General features: G+C 47.8%; 1 protein-coding gene across 1 annotated transcript in view; it reads right to left on the bottom strand.

Moving 5' to 3' along the window:
• Positions 1-12,961, bottom strand: part of SRGAP3 (SLIT-ROBO Rho GTPase activating protein 3) — a 257,414-nt gene that overhangs the window by 24,495 nt on the left and 219,958 nt on the right. The window contains exons 15-18 of the mRNA XM_007463719.1: positions 9,591-9,725; positions 5,936-6,041; positions 5,508-5,735; positions 2,582-2,661 (exon numbers count right to left, since the gene is read on the bottom strand). Of these exons, the coding sequence (XP_007463781.1) occupies positions 2,582-2,661; positions 5,508-5,735; positions 5,936-6,041; positions 9,591-9,725 (549 nt within the window). The remainder of the gene's footprint in view (positions 1-2,581; positions 2,662-5,507; positions 5,736-5,935; positions 6,042-9,590; positions 9,726-12,961) is intronic.

Below are 12,961 nucleotides of genomic sequence, written 5' to 3' on the forward strand. Positions count from 1 at the left end.
GACCAAGGCCAGAGGTTATGTGGCTTATCAAAGATCACATGGCCATAAAGGTCTCGAGTCCAGTGCCCCCTTGACCATTCCTGCAGCTCAACATTTCTATGACTGTTTCAGCTGGAGTTGGCATGAATGTAAACATTTGACAATGCAATTAGTTTTTCTCCAGAGAACATCCATGGTTCAGCACCCACACCAACACACAGGATACAGCGAGAGCCTTCCCTGAACTGGCTCTCCCGGGGAGGACCACTGTCCTTCCAGGACGATTCTTCCTACCTTTGTCATTCTCAGAAACCAGCAGCATGACAAAGAACAATAGGGGCAGTAACTCTTGGAGAAGCAGACACAAGGCTCTGATCTATCCCCTTCCAGGGACCTGTGTGCCTCTGCTCTGAGGGGTCGATGCAGCATTTTCTGGGGGTTTTCTTGGTGGGGGTGAAGCCTGCCAGGTGTGTCCTGTGGCAGCAAGCCCCATGCTCTCTGGCCTTCCCCCTCATCAGTCCTGATGCCCACAGCACCTTCCACCCCCAGTGAGGAGCTGTGGGGAAACACAGCAGGTGCAGGGTGACTGACAGTGACTTCAGCCCCCCAAAAGTGGGTCCCCCAGGAAGGCTGCAAGGCTCCTTAGAGGGCACCTGACCCACTTCCTCACAGACGTGTCTGCCTCCACCAGCAGCCCCCACAGGTCTCAATGCTGAAAAATCAGTCTAACTTGTTGGACAAGAGGTGTTTTCCACCAGTGGAAGAAGAGAGGCTGAGAGCAAGATCTAGAACAAGAGCAGCATGCACACACGCGTGCGCACACACACACACACACACACACACACACACACACACGGGAATAAACAAGCAACAGATGGAGAGAATGAGAAGAGGGGCTGTTAAAACTGATAGAGAAAGAGGGTGGACTGAAGGTGGTAGGAAAAGAGAGGAAAGGAAGGACAGAGAAAAGCAAACCACTGCAAACAAGCAGAAGGTGGCAGCCTTCCTATCTCAAAACAAAGGCTCTGCAGGACACTTTCCTCAGCTCAGGATGACTTCAGCCTCTGAGGATTCTGGCAGAGCTGAACACTGTGCCTAGATGTGCTTTCCTGCCCTGGGACCCAGGTCCGACCCATCAGCTCCCTCTCGGGCCACAGTGACTGGTTCTCGCCTGAGTGCATGACGCAAGGCAATGCAGTGAGACTTCATCCCAGCAGCTTTCTTGGAACGATTCTGAAAAGGAATGCCCCAGTCCCTTCCACTGGGACTTTGGGTAAAAGGATGAGGAAAGCCTGGAGTTGCCAGAGACCACCACACAGGGAGATCCTACCTGAGGATGAAGCCAACACAGAGGGAAGCAGAATGGCAAGGTGGAGACATATTCCTGACAAGCTCTACTAAGCTCCTGGATCCAGCTATGCCTGAAGCCATGCCTACCCTGGGACTTTTAAGTATATGATCTGAATCCCTTTTAGGCTTAAGTCAGTTTGAGTTGGAGGTTCTGTGGCTGGAAACTGAAATAGTCCCACTAGAATATGAAAACCCACCTATTAGTCTTGCCTCTTATGCCAACTCCCAGAAACCTCACCTGAGGAGATACCCAGTTCTCCTGACAAAAATGGTGGCCAACAGGGCCTGGGACTGTCCCACAAGACGAACACAAAGGGCAATAAGAGAAGTGCTGAATAATGATTTTTTAAAAGTAAGACTATCACAGGGAGAAAGGAGGGCTGTGCTCAGTCAACATATAGGGAGGTGTTGCGACTCTCAGGCCCTTGGCACCTGTGCTTGCACGGGCCCCTTCCTCCACTAAAAGAAACGTCAAAAATTATATCTTACAACTGCATTGTACAGAGATGAATATAATCCAGGCTCATATTCTCTTTTTTCTTATTATTAAAAAAAAAAATTAAAACGTTTTCGTGGGCCCTGGGCACTGTGCCTGATCTGCCTAATGGAAACGCTGGCCCCAGGCCCGTATTATCCAGACTGCTTGCCTATACTGTCCAGGCTCCCTAGAGACAAACCTGATTTTATTTCCTTGTCTAGAGGGGTGGAAGGTCTGAGGAGTCCCTCAGAGCCCAGGCTGGCCTTTCTCTCTCTACCTGCTCACACTTCCCTGGGTCACCACCGTTTGGCCTCGCCTTCGGGGTACCCACTGCACTGGGTCACCCCTGTAGCCTGGCATTGTCACTCTGCATGGTGGGGAGCTGCTCTCGACCTGTCAGGTGACAAGACCAGGAGCGCCTTGATGACCCATGTCTGGTTCACTGATGTGCCCCAGGTCCCAGCTCAGGCCGGGCGCAGAACAGACCCCCAACAGGGGAGGGACAGAGGACAAAGCCTGCTTCCTACTTAGGAAACTCTCGTCACTTAGGATTTGCACTCAGGCCAGGCAGGACACAGAAGGGGAGGAGGCAAGCTGTGTGGGGATGCAGTGGACTGGAGGTCTTTCTGCATCGCTGTCTGCTCCAGAGGATGACGTGCTGACTTGCAAAGCTGGATGGGTGGCGGTTACGTGGGTCAGCCCAGCAGGTGGGCAGGCATAAGTCAGCAGGAGAGGCCCCAGGTGAGTTCCTCACCCCGATTCCCCCTCACTCACCTTCATCACTGGTGTGAGGCTCGGTGCCATTGTCGTGGTCAACTTCGTCGATGGTCCCTGGCTCGCTGTGCGGGCTGTCGCTGCAAGGAAACATGGGGATGGGACTCCTGGGGGGCTTTGTACCTCACGCTACCCTCAGCCTCCCGCAGGCGCTGGCCTAGCCCACCTCTGCGCCTTGACCCAGATCAGGCCAGGCCCACTTCATCCCATTTTTTTCATCTGACCACCCACAGACCTTCCTAACAGAAAACCACTCCCGGCCCCCTCACCCATTGGGAAGATTCCCTGAATACCATCCCCAACTGGCCGCAGCCCTGAAATTTGCTGGGCTGTCTTCTTGGTAAAGGCCGTCAGTGCCTAAGTATTCTGTAAGATCTAGAAGGCAGTAAAACACCAACGTTTTTCCTCAGAAGGACCTCAGGCCAGAGCAGAAGGAACTTTGGAAGTACTGAGAGTCATCCATCTGGCCTGGCTCCCTGCCTGTCTTGCAGCAGAGGTGACAAGCTCAGCGAGGTGGGTGAAGCTCCCAAGGAGTGGGTTCCTCGGGGATGCCTCATGGTGCTGTGTGCAAAATCCACAACAGCCCAGGTGGCGAGCAGGCTGGCAACCATGATGGGCTTAGGGGTAGAGTGAGTCCAGGACCATCAAATTCTGTCGTTAATGCACTGGGATAATTTCATCAGCTGCTGCCCCCTCACTGGATTGTAAGCTTCTTAAGGCCAGGGTTCATTCACATAGTGAGCCAATCAGTTTTTTTTTTTAATCAAACCATTGATTGAGTCTTAATCTATGCCAGGCAAGGTGCTAGGTAAGAGGGATGCATTGATGGGTAACGTGGACACAAACCCTGCCCTCACGGGCTGAGAAACAGAAGTGCTACAAGTTGAAATGTGTTATATAGGCACAAATGAGCAGAGACAAGAACAGGAGAGCGGACCTACATAGGGTGTCAAGGAAGGCTTCTTGAAGGTGACATTTACAATACCATTTAAAGGAATATGGACTTTATTATGAAAAATTCTCCTGGATAAGTTCCAGACTCTGCACAATGGCTTAAGACCTTTCATAACCTGGCTCCTGCTGGCCTGTGGGGCCTCCTCCCTCACCATTCTCTCGTCACAGGCAACACTGCAGGCATAGAGAACACTTTTCATTTTATTGTATGCTCCAGGCCTAGCACATTCTTTGCCCGCTCTCACCTGGCTGACCCAGTTCATCCTTCAGGTCTCAGTCAAGTCACCGTGTTTCCTCCAGGAAGCCTTTCTTGACCTCCCTACATTGGCTCCAGGGCCCCTACTCCTAGAACTGCCTGTTTCCTCCTCCCTGTCTCAGGGGTTACTCCTCAGGTTACATCCCTACCCCTCAGCCCAGGGCCTGGCCCAGGACAGATGCTCAGTAACCATTTGGTGAATGAATGAATGTTGTCCACTGTGATGATATCCTCAACCAAATCCTCCTTTTTGGCTTTGAAAACTCCTCCAAAATTACCATGTAATTAATAGTTTTCCTTTCTCATGGGGCACAAATGGGATTAAGAAAAGTGTGGTTATTGTATGTAGTGCTTTGGTTAAGTATGCTAAGATCTGTACGTGCCTTCCCAGAGCACTAATTATATCTATTGCAGCAAGAAAAGAAAACTGGTAATGGCTGGAAAAGCGATAAAGTTGAAAAGCTTCTCTTTGTCTAAAAAGTGTGCTTGCTGGTTGTAGGATTTCTGTTACAGATCAGGGACAGACTGGCTCCAGGTGCCTCAGATGATATTAGAGAGCTGTGGCCCAGTGTTTCTATGCAGAGAAGTGTTGCAGAGAAACAAGGAGGATGGAACGTTTCCCTTCTTTGAAGCCGCTGCCCAAATATGCCCACAGAACTAAAGCGAGGCAAGAGTCCAGGAACGCTCTGACAATCAAAAGACTAACTCCCCTGTAGGCATCTGGCTGAAAGCAGTGTGGGTAATACCTAAACATACAGCTGTGTATTGTCCTGGATTGGGAAGAAAGAAAGAGGAGGAACCCTTTGGTTTTTGTCAGTTGGTATTCTGAATTTTCTGTCTTCACAGAAATGTTGTATTTTCTCCGTATTTTTAAGGTCTTAGCCTGGGGAAGGTAGTCAGCCCTGAGTTTGATAAGATTCTAAAATATTTCTCCCAAGACCCAGTGTAGCACCAGGTACACAGAGGTGCCCAACTAGCACCTGTTGGCCTGGTGTGGAGCTCTCAAAGAAAGTGAACAAACTTTGCCAGGAAAAGAGAACTCTAGATGGTAGGGGACAAGGGTGGGAAGTGTCATTCTCAGTTTAAGAGGCTAAGGTGGGGATTATCCACCCCCCTTCTGCCTGAGATGGGCTTGCAGCTCACCTGGGCAATGACAGCACTACATACATCGCCTAATCGATGTGATTAGTTCACCAGACCCAAGCCTCAGGAGGAGACATAATTCTTGGGCTTGTGTTAAAACATTTGGGAAGGAGAAGCCCTTTTTCCACTGGGGATGGCGAGAGAACAGGCTCTAAACCGGCATTACCAGATGCCTCTTTGAAACTATCAAGGGAGAGGCTGCCTGAGAATGAAGCCAATGTAGAAGAAAGCAGCCAGGGGCTGGGAATTGCAGGACTGAGTCCTGATGATAATAGTTGAACCCCTGGATCCAGTTATACCTAAAGCCATGATCCCAGACTTTATTTAGTTAAAACTAAATTCCCAATTGGCTTAAGCCAGTTTGAGTTGTATTTCTGTCCCTTATAAACCAAGACAGCCTTGACTGATGCACCTATCCCTTGTATAAGGCTGGTGCGAAGCTCAAATGCGAAAATATATATGGGAGTACAGACTAAAAAGCAGTAAGAAAATCAAAGGGTTTCTTACTGTTCTGGTTCAACAGTAACAACAACAACGATGATAATAATAATATTAAGAAGAATGGAATCTTACCAATATTCTTCCCCTCCAGCCATGCATTTTTCATACACAGGTCCCTCTAGCTCCCGGGGGCTGGGGAAGATGGCTTCATGGTGGATGATGATGGTTTTGATGACTTCGTTGACGTGTGCCTGGCAGGACACAGGGTCTTGCCCATCAGGGATGTGCATGAGGGTGGGCCCGAAGCAGATGGCCAGGTTGTAGGGATCCATCATGTTCTCGTCACTATATTGCGAGAGGCTACAAGAAAGGAGTACCCACAAGTCACCAGGGAAAGGTGAATCCTCCCCCATGGTTTCTTTCTCTTGGGAGCTCTACTCACGTTCAGGAGGGTCCCATGTTCTAGGAACAGTAGTACCTACAAACCTCAGGACACCCCCTCCCAAAGGAGGCCAGGGCTGAGTCAAAGAGGGGGTTCCCCCCTTGGCTGGGCAACTCACTGGTTGAGGAAAGCGAAGAGGTATCTCATAACCACGATGACCACGCGGGGAAGGGTGATGAGGATTTGTTGGATCTGGTGCACCCTCTCAGCTGGGTTCTCTAGTTCTGTAACATAAAGGGACTTTTCAGGGCGCCTTTCATCATCAGAGAGCCAAGTAGCTGACATCTGTGAGTCCCACCTGTGAGATCACCCCACGTGGTTCAGGGGGAGGCAGGTTTTTTGTTTTGTTTTAATTAATTAATTAATGTTTGGCTGTGTTGGGTCTTCGTTGCTGCACATGGGCTTTCTCTAGTTGTGGCAAGTGGGGGCTACTCTTGGTTGTGGTGTGCGGGCTTCTCATTGTGGTGGCTTCTCTTGTTGCGGAGCACGGGCTCTAGGCACGCAGGCTTCAGTAGTTGTGGCGCATGGGCTCAGTAGTTGTGGTGCATGGGCTTAGTTGCTCCGCAGCATGCGGGATCTTCCCAGACCAGGGATCAAACCGTGTCCCCTGCATTGGCAGGCAGATTCTTAACCACTGCACCACCAGGGAAGCCCAGGGGGAGGCAGTTTTACTCTCAGTTCCAGGGATGGAAATTTGACCCTGGCCTGGCCAATCAGAGCATCAAATTCCCCTAGCCACAGGGCTGGGCCCAGGAAGGGGTCCATGGCCTAATCAGAACAAATCAGGGTTGATCCTTGGGACTCAGCTGGAGAAACCTAGAGAGAAGTTCCCTCTTGAAACTGGGTAGAGGAGCAGCTGGGGGCTCCCAGGAAAGAAGATGGTGTCCGGGAGTGCAGTCACCACAGAGCTGGAGGCGACAGATTCCTGAAGATGTCGTGTGAGGTCTGAGTCCAGCTGGGCCTTAACTTTTCAGATATATGAGCCAATACATTCCCTTTTACAGGGTAAGTCAGTGTCAGCTGAGTTTCTGTCACCTGTAGCCTATGAGTCCTGATGAACACAGGCAGGGACCAGGTTTTATTAGACTCTTTAAAAACATCGGCTGCAGCACAGGCCTGGCACAGAGTAGGTGCTCAAGAAATGAACACTGAATAAATAACCACCTCCTGAGCTGTATATTGGTCAAAGAGCCTGGTGATTCTTGGGCTCTTGTCTCTGACCCCCGTTTTCAGGTCAACTCTAGAGATACAGACATTTAATCAGTCAGGCCAGGGTTGGGGGCAGCAAATTGGGCTTGGTAAGGAGAAAAAAGTGCTTTGTGGGCTTTTCTCTGTAGAGAGAGAAAGCTCAGGCTAAGAGTGAGCTACCAAAGCTCCAGTGATTATCTGCAGGGCTGATGCATAAACCCATGTCAGTTTCTTTTTCAGAGAAAAACATGTCCCTCAGTCCCTCCTCTCTCCAGCCTCCACATCCCGTCAGCATGTTCCTTTTAAAACACAGCTTCCCCCTTTCTCCTCTGTATCCAAGGCCCTTCATGATGCAGCTTCAACCACCCTTGCCTGCTTCATCTCCCAGCTGCCGCCCCTTCTCCAAGTATCTGAAGATGATTGAAAGCCATGCTTCTCAGATGAAGTGGGCATGCACCTCTGGGACACTTACAAATATGTGGGACATTCTCTGGGGTTGTTGCAGTGACTGGAGGGTGCCACTGGCATTTGGCTTCTAGGGGCCAAGGTGCTAAGGGTCCTGAATGTGTGGGACACACAAGGCACTGCTCTACCCAAAGTGCCAGTAGTGCCCCACAGAAGAACTGTGCCAGGCCACCTTAGCCACCCCCCCCCACCCCTCCACCCAAACACACAAAGGCTCTCCTGCTCCAGGCCTTTGCACACACTGGTGATCTCTCTTCTTCACCTGGCATGCTCCAGCCTACCTTCAAGGTCTGGCACCTCACCAAGGCCTCCACACAGAGTGGAAGGCTCTGGCACACATATCGAGTCCACTGCCCCCCATACAGGCCCCTCCATGTCCTCCGCTTCAGTCACACTGCCCTAGACCACCTCCACTACTGTTTATTAATACTGTTTTCTTAAATACATTTCTTTAAAAAAGGAGACCTTGGGCTTCCCTGGTGGCGCAGTGGTTGAGAGTCCGCCTGCCGATGCAGGGGACACGGGTTCGTGCCCCGGTCCGGGAATATCCCACATGCCGCGGAGCGGCTGGGCCCGTGAGCCATGGCCTCCGAGCCTGCGCGTCCGGAGCCTGTGCTCCGCAACGGGAGAGGCCACAACAGTGAGAGGCCCGCGTAACACACACACACACACACACACACACACACACACACACACACACACACACACACACACACACACACACAAAGGAGACCTTACCTCACTCTGTAAAGGAGAAACCAGGATCACTTGCCATAATTAGAAGGTAACAAAAAGAGATACAATGAAAGAAAACAATGCTACCAAATTATAGGTAGACATTGTTTTATACAAAAGTTTCTGAGACTGAGGCCCTGCTCTCTCTGTTTAGCAGGGAGATTGACTTGTACGTTGGGGACAGAGGGGGTGTCACTCCTTGAGGTAACCAAGGCTTTGGGAGGGAACTGAGGAGGGACTTTTCCTCTCACATTGTCATTCAAGGTACACAATGCTATGACCTTGTACCAGGGGCCAAACGCCTTGTCCGCTCAGGAACTGGGCTATTGGAGCTTCTGGAAATACTGGCTGAGCAGGTGACACAGGGCTCAGACAGGGACGGGCCTCTGTGGCCTGGGATTTCTGAGAGGTGGTCTGGAGCCTGAAGTGGATCAGGAAAGATGAGCAGGAAGTAGTGGGGGGCAGAAGAGTGGAGCAAGAGCCTTTCACACAAGACAAATAAGAGGGTTCAAGCCTCCCTAGGCTCTTGTCACCTCCTGGGGCACTTCCCTGGCTGCAAATATCCCTCAGAACATTGTGAGAAGCATCCCTGGTGAAACGGGGTGTGGGGCAACTTTTCTGTAACTCAAAGAGTTTATTAAAAGAAAAAAAGAGTTTATTCCAAAATACTAACATTCTAATATTCTAAAATTAGAAGTTTATTTTAAAAAATACTCCCAAAAGATTGCCATGGATTTTGGCATCTTACAGTCAAGGTGCCTTTACTTCAGCCCCTAGATTGGGCTCCTGCCTTTATCCACAGAAATACTAGTCAAGAAGGACTCTCATGGCTAGTGATGTCAGAGAAAGCCCCCAATCAACTTATTTTCATCATTTCCCTGTTTGCCATATTGCTGACCTGACTCCCAAACCTTCCATGGCTCCCTGTAACCCAAGAGGAAAAGCTCTGGAATCCTTGCAAGGCATTCAAGGTCTTCCCTTTCTTGCTCCATCGGACCCTTCCAGCACCTTACACCATGTACTGGCTGGGACACCCTCCTGCTGGTCCCACTGATCTGTGTGTCCCCAACCCTTCCTAGGATCCCTGAGTCCACTCCTCCCCGAAGACTCTACTCACATCATCCTCCCTCAGCTGTGATCCGAGAAACCAAGGCTCCCTCTGCCTCTTCTCTTCTGAGCTCCTCCTATACCCAGAGCTGTACCATGCCCATGAGTCCTTCTATTATAAACCATCTTGTTATTTCCACAACTAGGTTTTAAGTTCCATGAGGACAAGAGTCATATGGCTTCTTTCAAGGCACCCCTCCCCTGCAGCAATGAGCCTGGAGTGCAGCTTCAATAAAGATTGGTCAAGAAATTGATCATTCCACCTGGGAAATACTTACTAATAGTAGATATCAAATCTTGAAACCTTTCCTTAGGAAAGAGTGGGTTTTCCAGTCCTCGGAAATACAGTTTTAGAACGCCAGCGACTGAATTGATATCTCGTTCATTTTGATCATCCACAAGAGGGTCTTCACCTAAGGGGAAACAGGAGATGACGATTCAGCTCGGTTAGGGGGCAGGGTGTGTGCAGATGGCGGAAGAGGTGACCTGGCCCAGCCTGAACTGGAGGACAGATGTGACAGCCTCCACCACACAACATGCTTAGGGTGCTCCCTGCAGCGGATTCTGAAACTGCTCCAATCTGTAAGAACGCTGTAGAATTAAAATAATGAACATCCGTCACCCTACACTTACACTCATCTTGCCATATTTGCTCCCCCTCCCTTTCTCTACTTATATTTAGTACTGCTCAATTATTTGAGAGTGTTTTGTAGACGTTACAACACATCACTGCTAAATACTTCAACACATTCTTTCTAAGCATAAGGGTGTTCCCCTACGTAACCGTGTATTACACCTAAGAAAATTAACAAGAGTTCCAAAACACCATGTTACAGACTTTACTCAAACATTCCCCATTGTCCCATGTCTTTCATAGAATTTTTCAAAAGCTAAGATCTAATCAGTGTTCACACAATTCATTCAGTTGTTATGCTTCATTAGTCTTTTGAATGCAAAATAGACCCCAACATTTTTTATTGTTAGTTTGTTTTTCATAATATTGACTTTTATTGAAGAGTCCAGGCCAACTGCCTTGTAGAATGCCTCACATTCAGGATTTGTCTGATTGCTTCCTCATGATTAGAGTCAGGTTAAATATTGTGGACAAGAATACTATGTGGGCAATGCTTGATCACTGGGTTAAGGTGGTGGCCTCTGGATCTCTACACTGTAAAGGTATATTTTCTCCTTTGTAATAAAAAGTGTAAAATATAAAATATTTTTGTAAACAATAAGTGATCTATGTGCATGTCATCATGCTTAACATATTTTACCCAGTGCTTTGAGCATCCAGTGATAACTTTTGCCCAAATCAATTATTACCCCGCGGTTCTAACAAAATGGTGATTTTCTGATTCTGTCATTCCATCTACAATTATTAGGTGGCATTCTTCCCTAAAGAAGAGCTTTCTCCATGTTCCCTCCACCCTCCTATTTTTAAAAACCATTTTATGGGCTTGTTTTTATAATTTTTCATTAAAGTGTTATAACCCACTACATCACTATTCATTGGGATGCTCAGATTGTCCCCACATTTGGCCAGGGGGAGTCCTTTCTTATGTCCTTTGATGCGACCTCTATTGAGCACTTAATTGCTTTCTGCCATAAAAGATGTCCCTGAATCACCTGGTACTTTCCTTGACCTAGACCTGGAATAAAAAACTTCTCTAAGGAGCTTTGTTTGCTTTTTGTAGGGCATGATATTCAGAAACCAAGATCTAGGTTCTAGGTGTGCTCATTGCTACAGGAGTGTCATAAAGAACATCTAGGCTCTTTCAGTACATAGAGCTAGAATATATTTGTTTTTTTCACAAGTTCACACTGATATTTCTAGTTCATGTTTAAGATACGTTTTCTTTACCTTCATTTATTTTGTATTTTAATTTCATTTCTCTTACAGTGAAAATCTTGTTCTGAATAATATTTATAATTGATATTTTAATGTATCTGCCTTATCCTGCAATATACATAAAATAGTTTCAAGTTTTTTTGTTTTTGTTTTTGTTTTTGTTTTTGTTTTGCGGTACGCGGGCCTCTCACTGTTGTGGCCTCTCCCGTTGCGGAGCACAGGTTCTGGACGCGCAGGCTCAGCAGCCATGGCTCACGGGCCCAGCCGCTCTGCGGCATGTGGGATCCTTCCGGAGCAGGGCACGAACCCGTGTCCCCTGCATCGGCAGGCAGACCCTCAACCACTGCGCCACCAGGGAAGCCCTAGTTTCAGATTTTTAACAGCAATATCACCACTAGCAATAAACGTACTACATAAAAATTAATGTTTATTCACAGGGCTTTTTTTGTTTTTTAGGCCCTCAGAATGTATCCCACTAAAGACATATGATCAGAAGACAGAAAGTAGATTAGTGGTTGCCTAGGGATGGGGGCTGGGGTGTAAGGGGTACAGGGAGTGACTATAAATGGGTACAGGGCTCCTTTTAGGGATGATGAGAATTTTCTGAAATTAGATTATGGTGATGATGTACAAATCTATAAACATGCTAGAAACTACTAAAATATACACTTTAAAATATGGATGAGCCTTACGGTATGTAATTCAATAGAGCTGTTAAAAAAATGTATGACCAGAGCACATGTTGAAAAGTTACTCTCTGTATGGTTGTCAGTCTGATATACAGCTTATTTGTTTCTATTTATATTCAATTTTAGGGATTTAATTTTTTTAGAAATCCTTTTTTTTTTAAAGTATGCAATTTTGAAAATATAAAGCATCCACATGTTCCAGGAGTCATAACCAGATAAAAAGTTGCTTGCAGAGAAGCCCTATTCTTATTCTTCTCTCCCTACACCTTGCATTTAACCATTTTCATTAGTCTCTGGTTTGTCCTGCTAATTTTTCTTTCTGCAACAATAAGTAAATACACATATACAATTTTTTAACCTTCCCTCGTTTCTTACGTAAAATGGAAGTAGCACACTCTGCTACTACATATACTTGTTTCTTCTCTAAACGGTAAATCCTAGAAATCCCTCCTTGTCAGTTCATACAGATCTTCCTCATTTTTTTTTTTTTTTTACGGCCCCAAACGACCCTATTTCATGGATAGACCATAATGTAGTCAACCAGTCTCCTATGGATTGACATTCCCATGTTTTGCTGTTACGAATACTGCCACAGCAAATAACCTTGTACCTGTGTTTCTTATTCATAGAGGTGTGTCTCTGTGGTAGGTTCCCAGAAGTGGGATTGCTGGGCCAAAGGGCACACAGACGTGTACTTTCATCAGATAATGCCAAATTCTCCTCCGGCGGGGCGGCACCATTTTCTCCTCCTGCCAGCAACATAGGAGAAGGCTGCTCTTCCATAGCCCTGCCCATGGAATGTCTTTTAAGTTTTTGCCAATTGCACAGGGGAAAATACCTCAGGAGAGCAGCACTTTTCAGTTTAATGGGGGTTTGCTGAGCTAGTTCACCACCAGGATTTCCATGGGGGACGTGAAAGGAAGCAGGCAGTCAACCCGATACCTCCCTGAAGGTGCTGAGAGAGGTCTGCTCAGTGGGCTTCTCCTCCTCCTCCTGCCAGAACAGCCCAGAGCAATCTAAGTCTGGTAAGCAATGAAGAGCAGAACTGCGGGCTTCCCTGGTGGCGCAGTGGTTGAGAGTCCGCCTGCCGATGCGGGGGACACGGGTTCGT

Source organism: Lipotes vexillifer, unplaced genomic scaffold, assembly GCF_000442215.2.
Source record: "Lipotes vexillifer unplaced genomic scaffold, Lipotes_vexillifer_v1.1 scaffold1387, whole genome shotgun sequence".
Taxonomy (NCBI): Eukaryota; Metazoa; Chordata; class Mammalia; order Artiodactyla; family Lipotidae; genus Lipotes; species Lipotes vexillifer.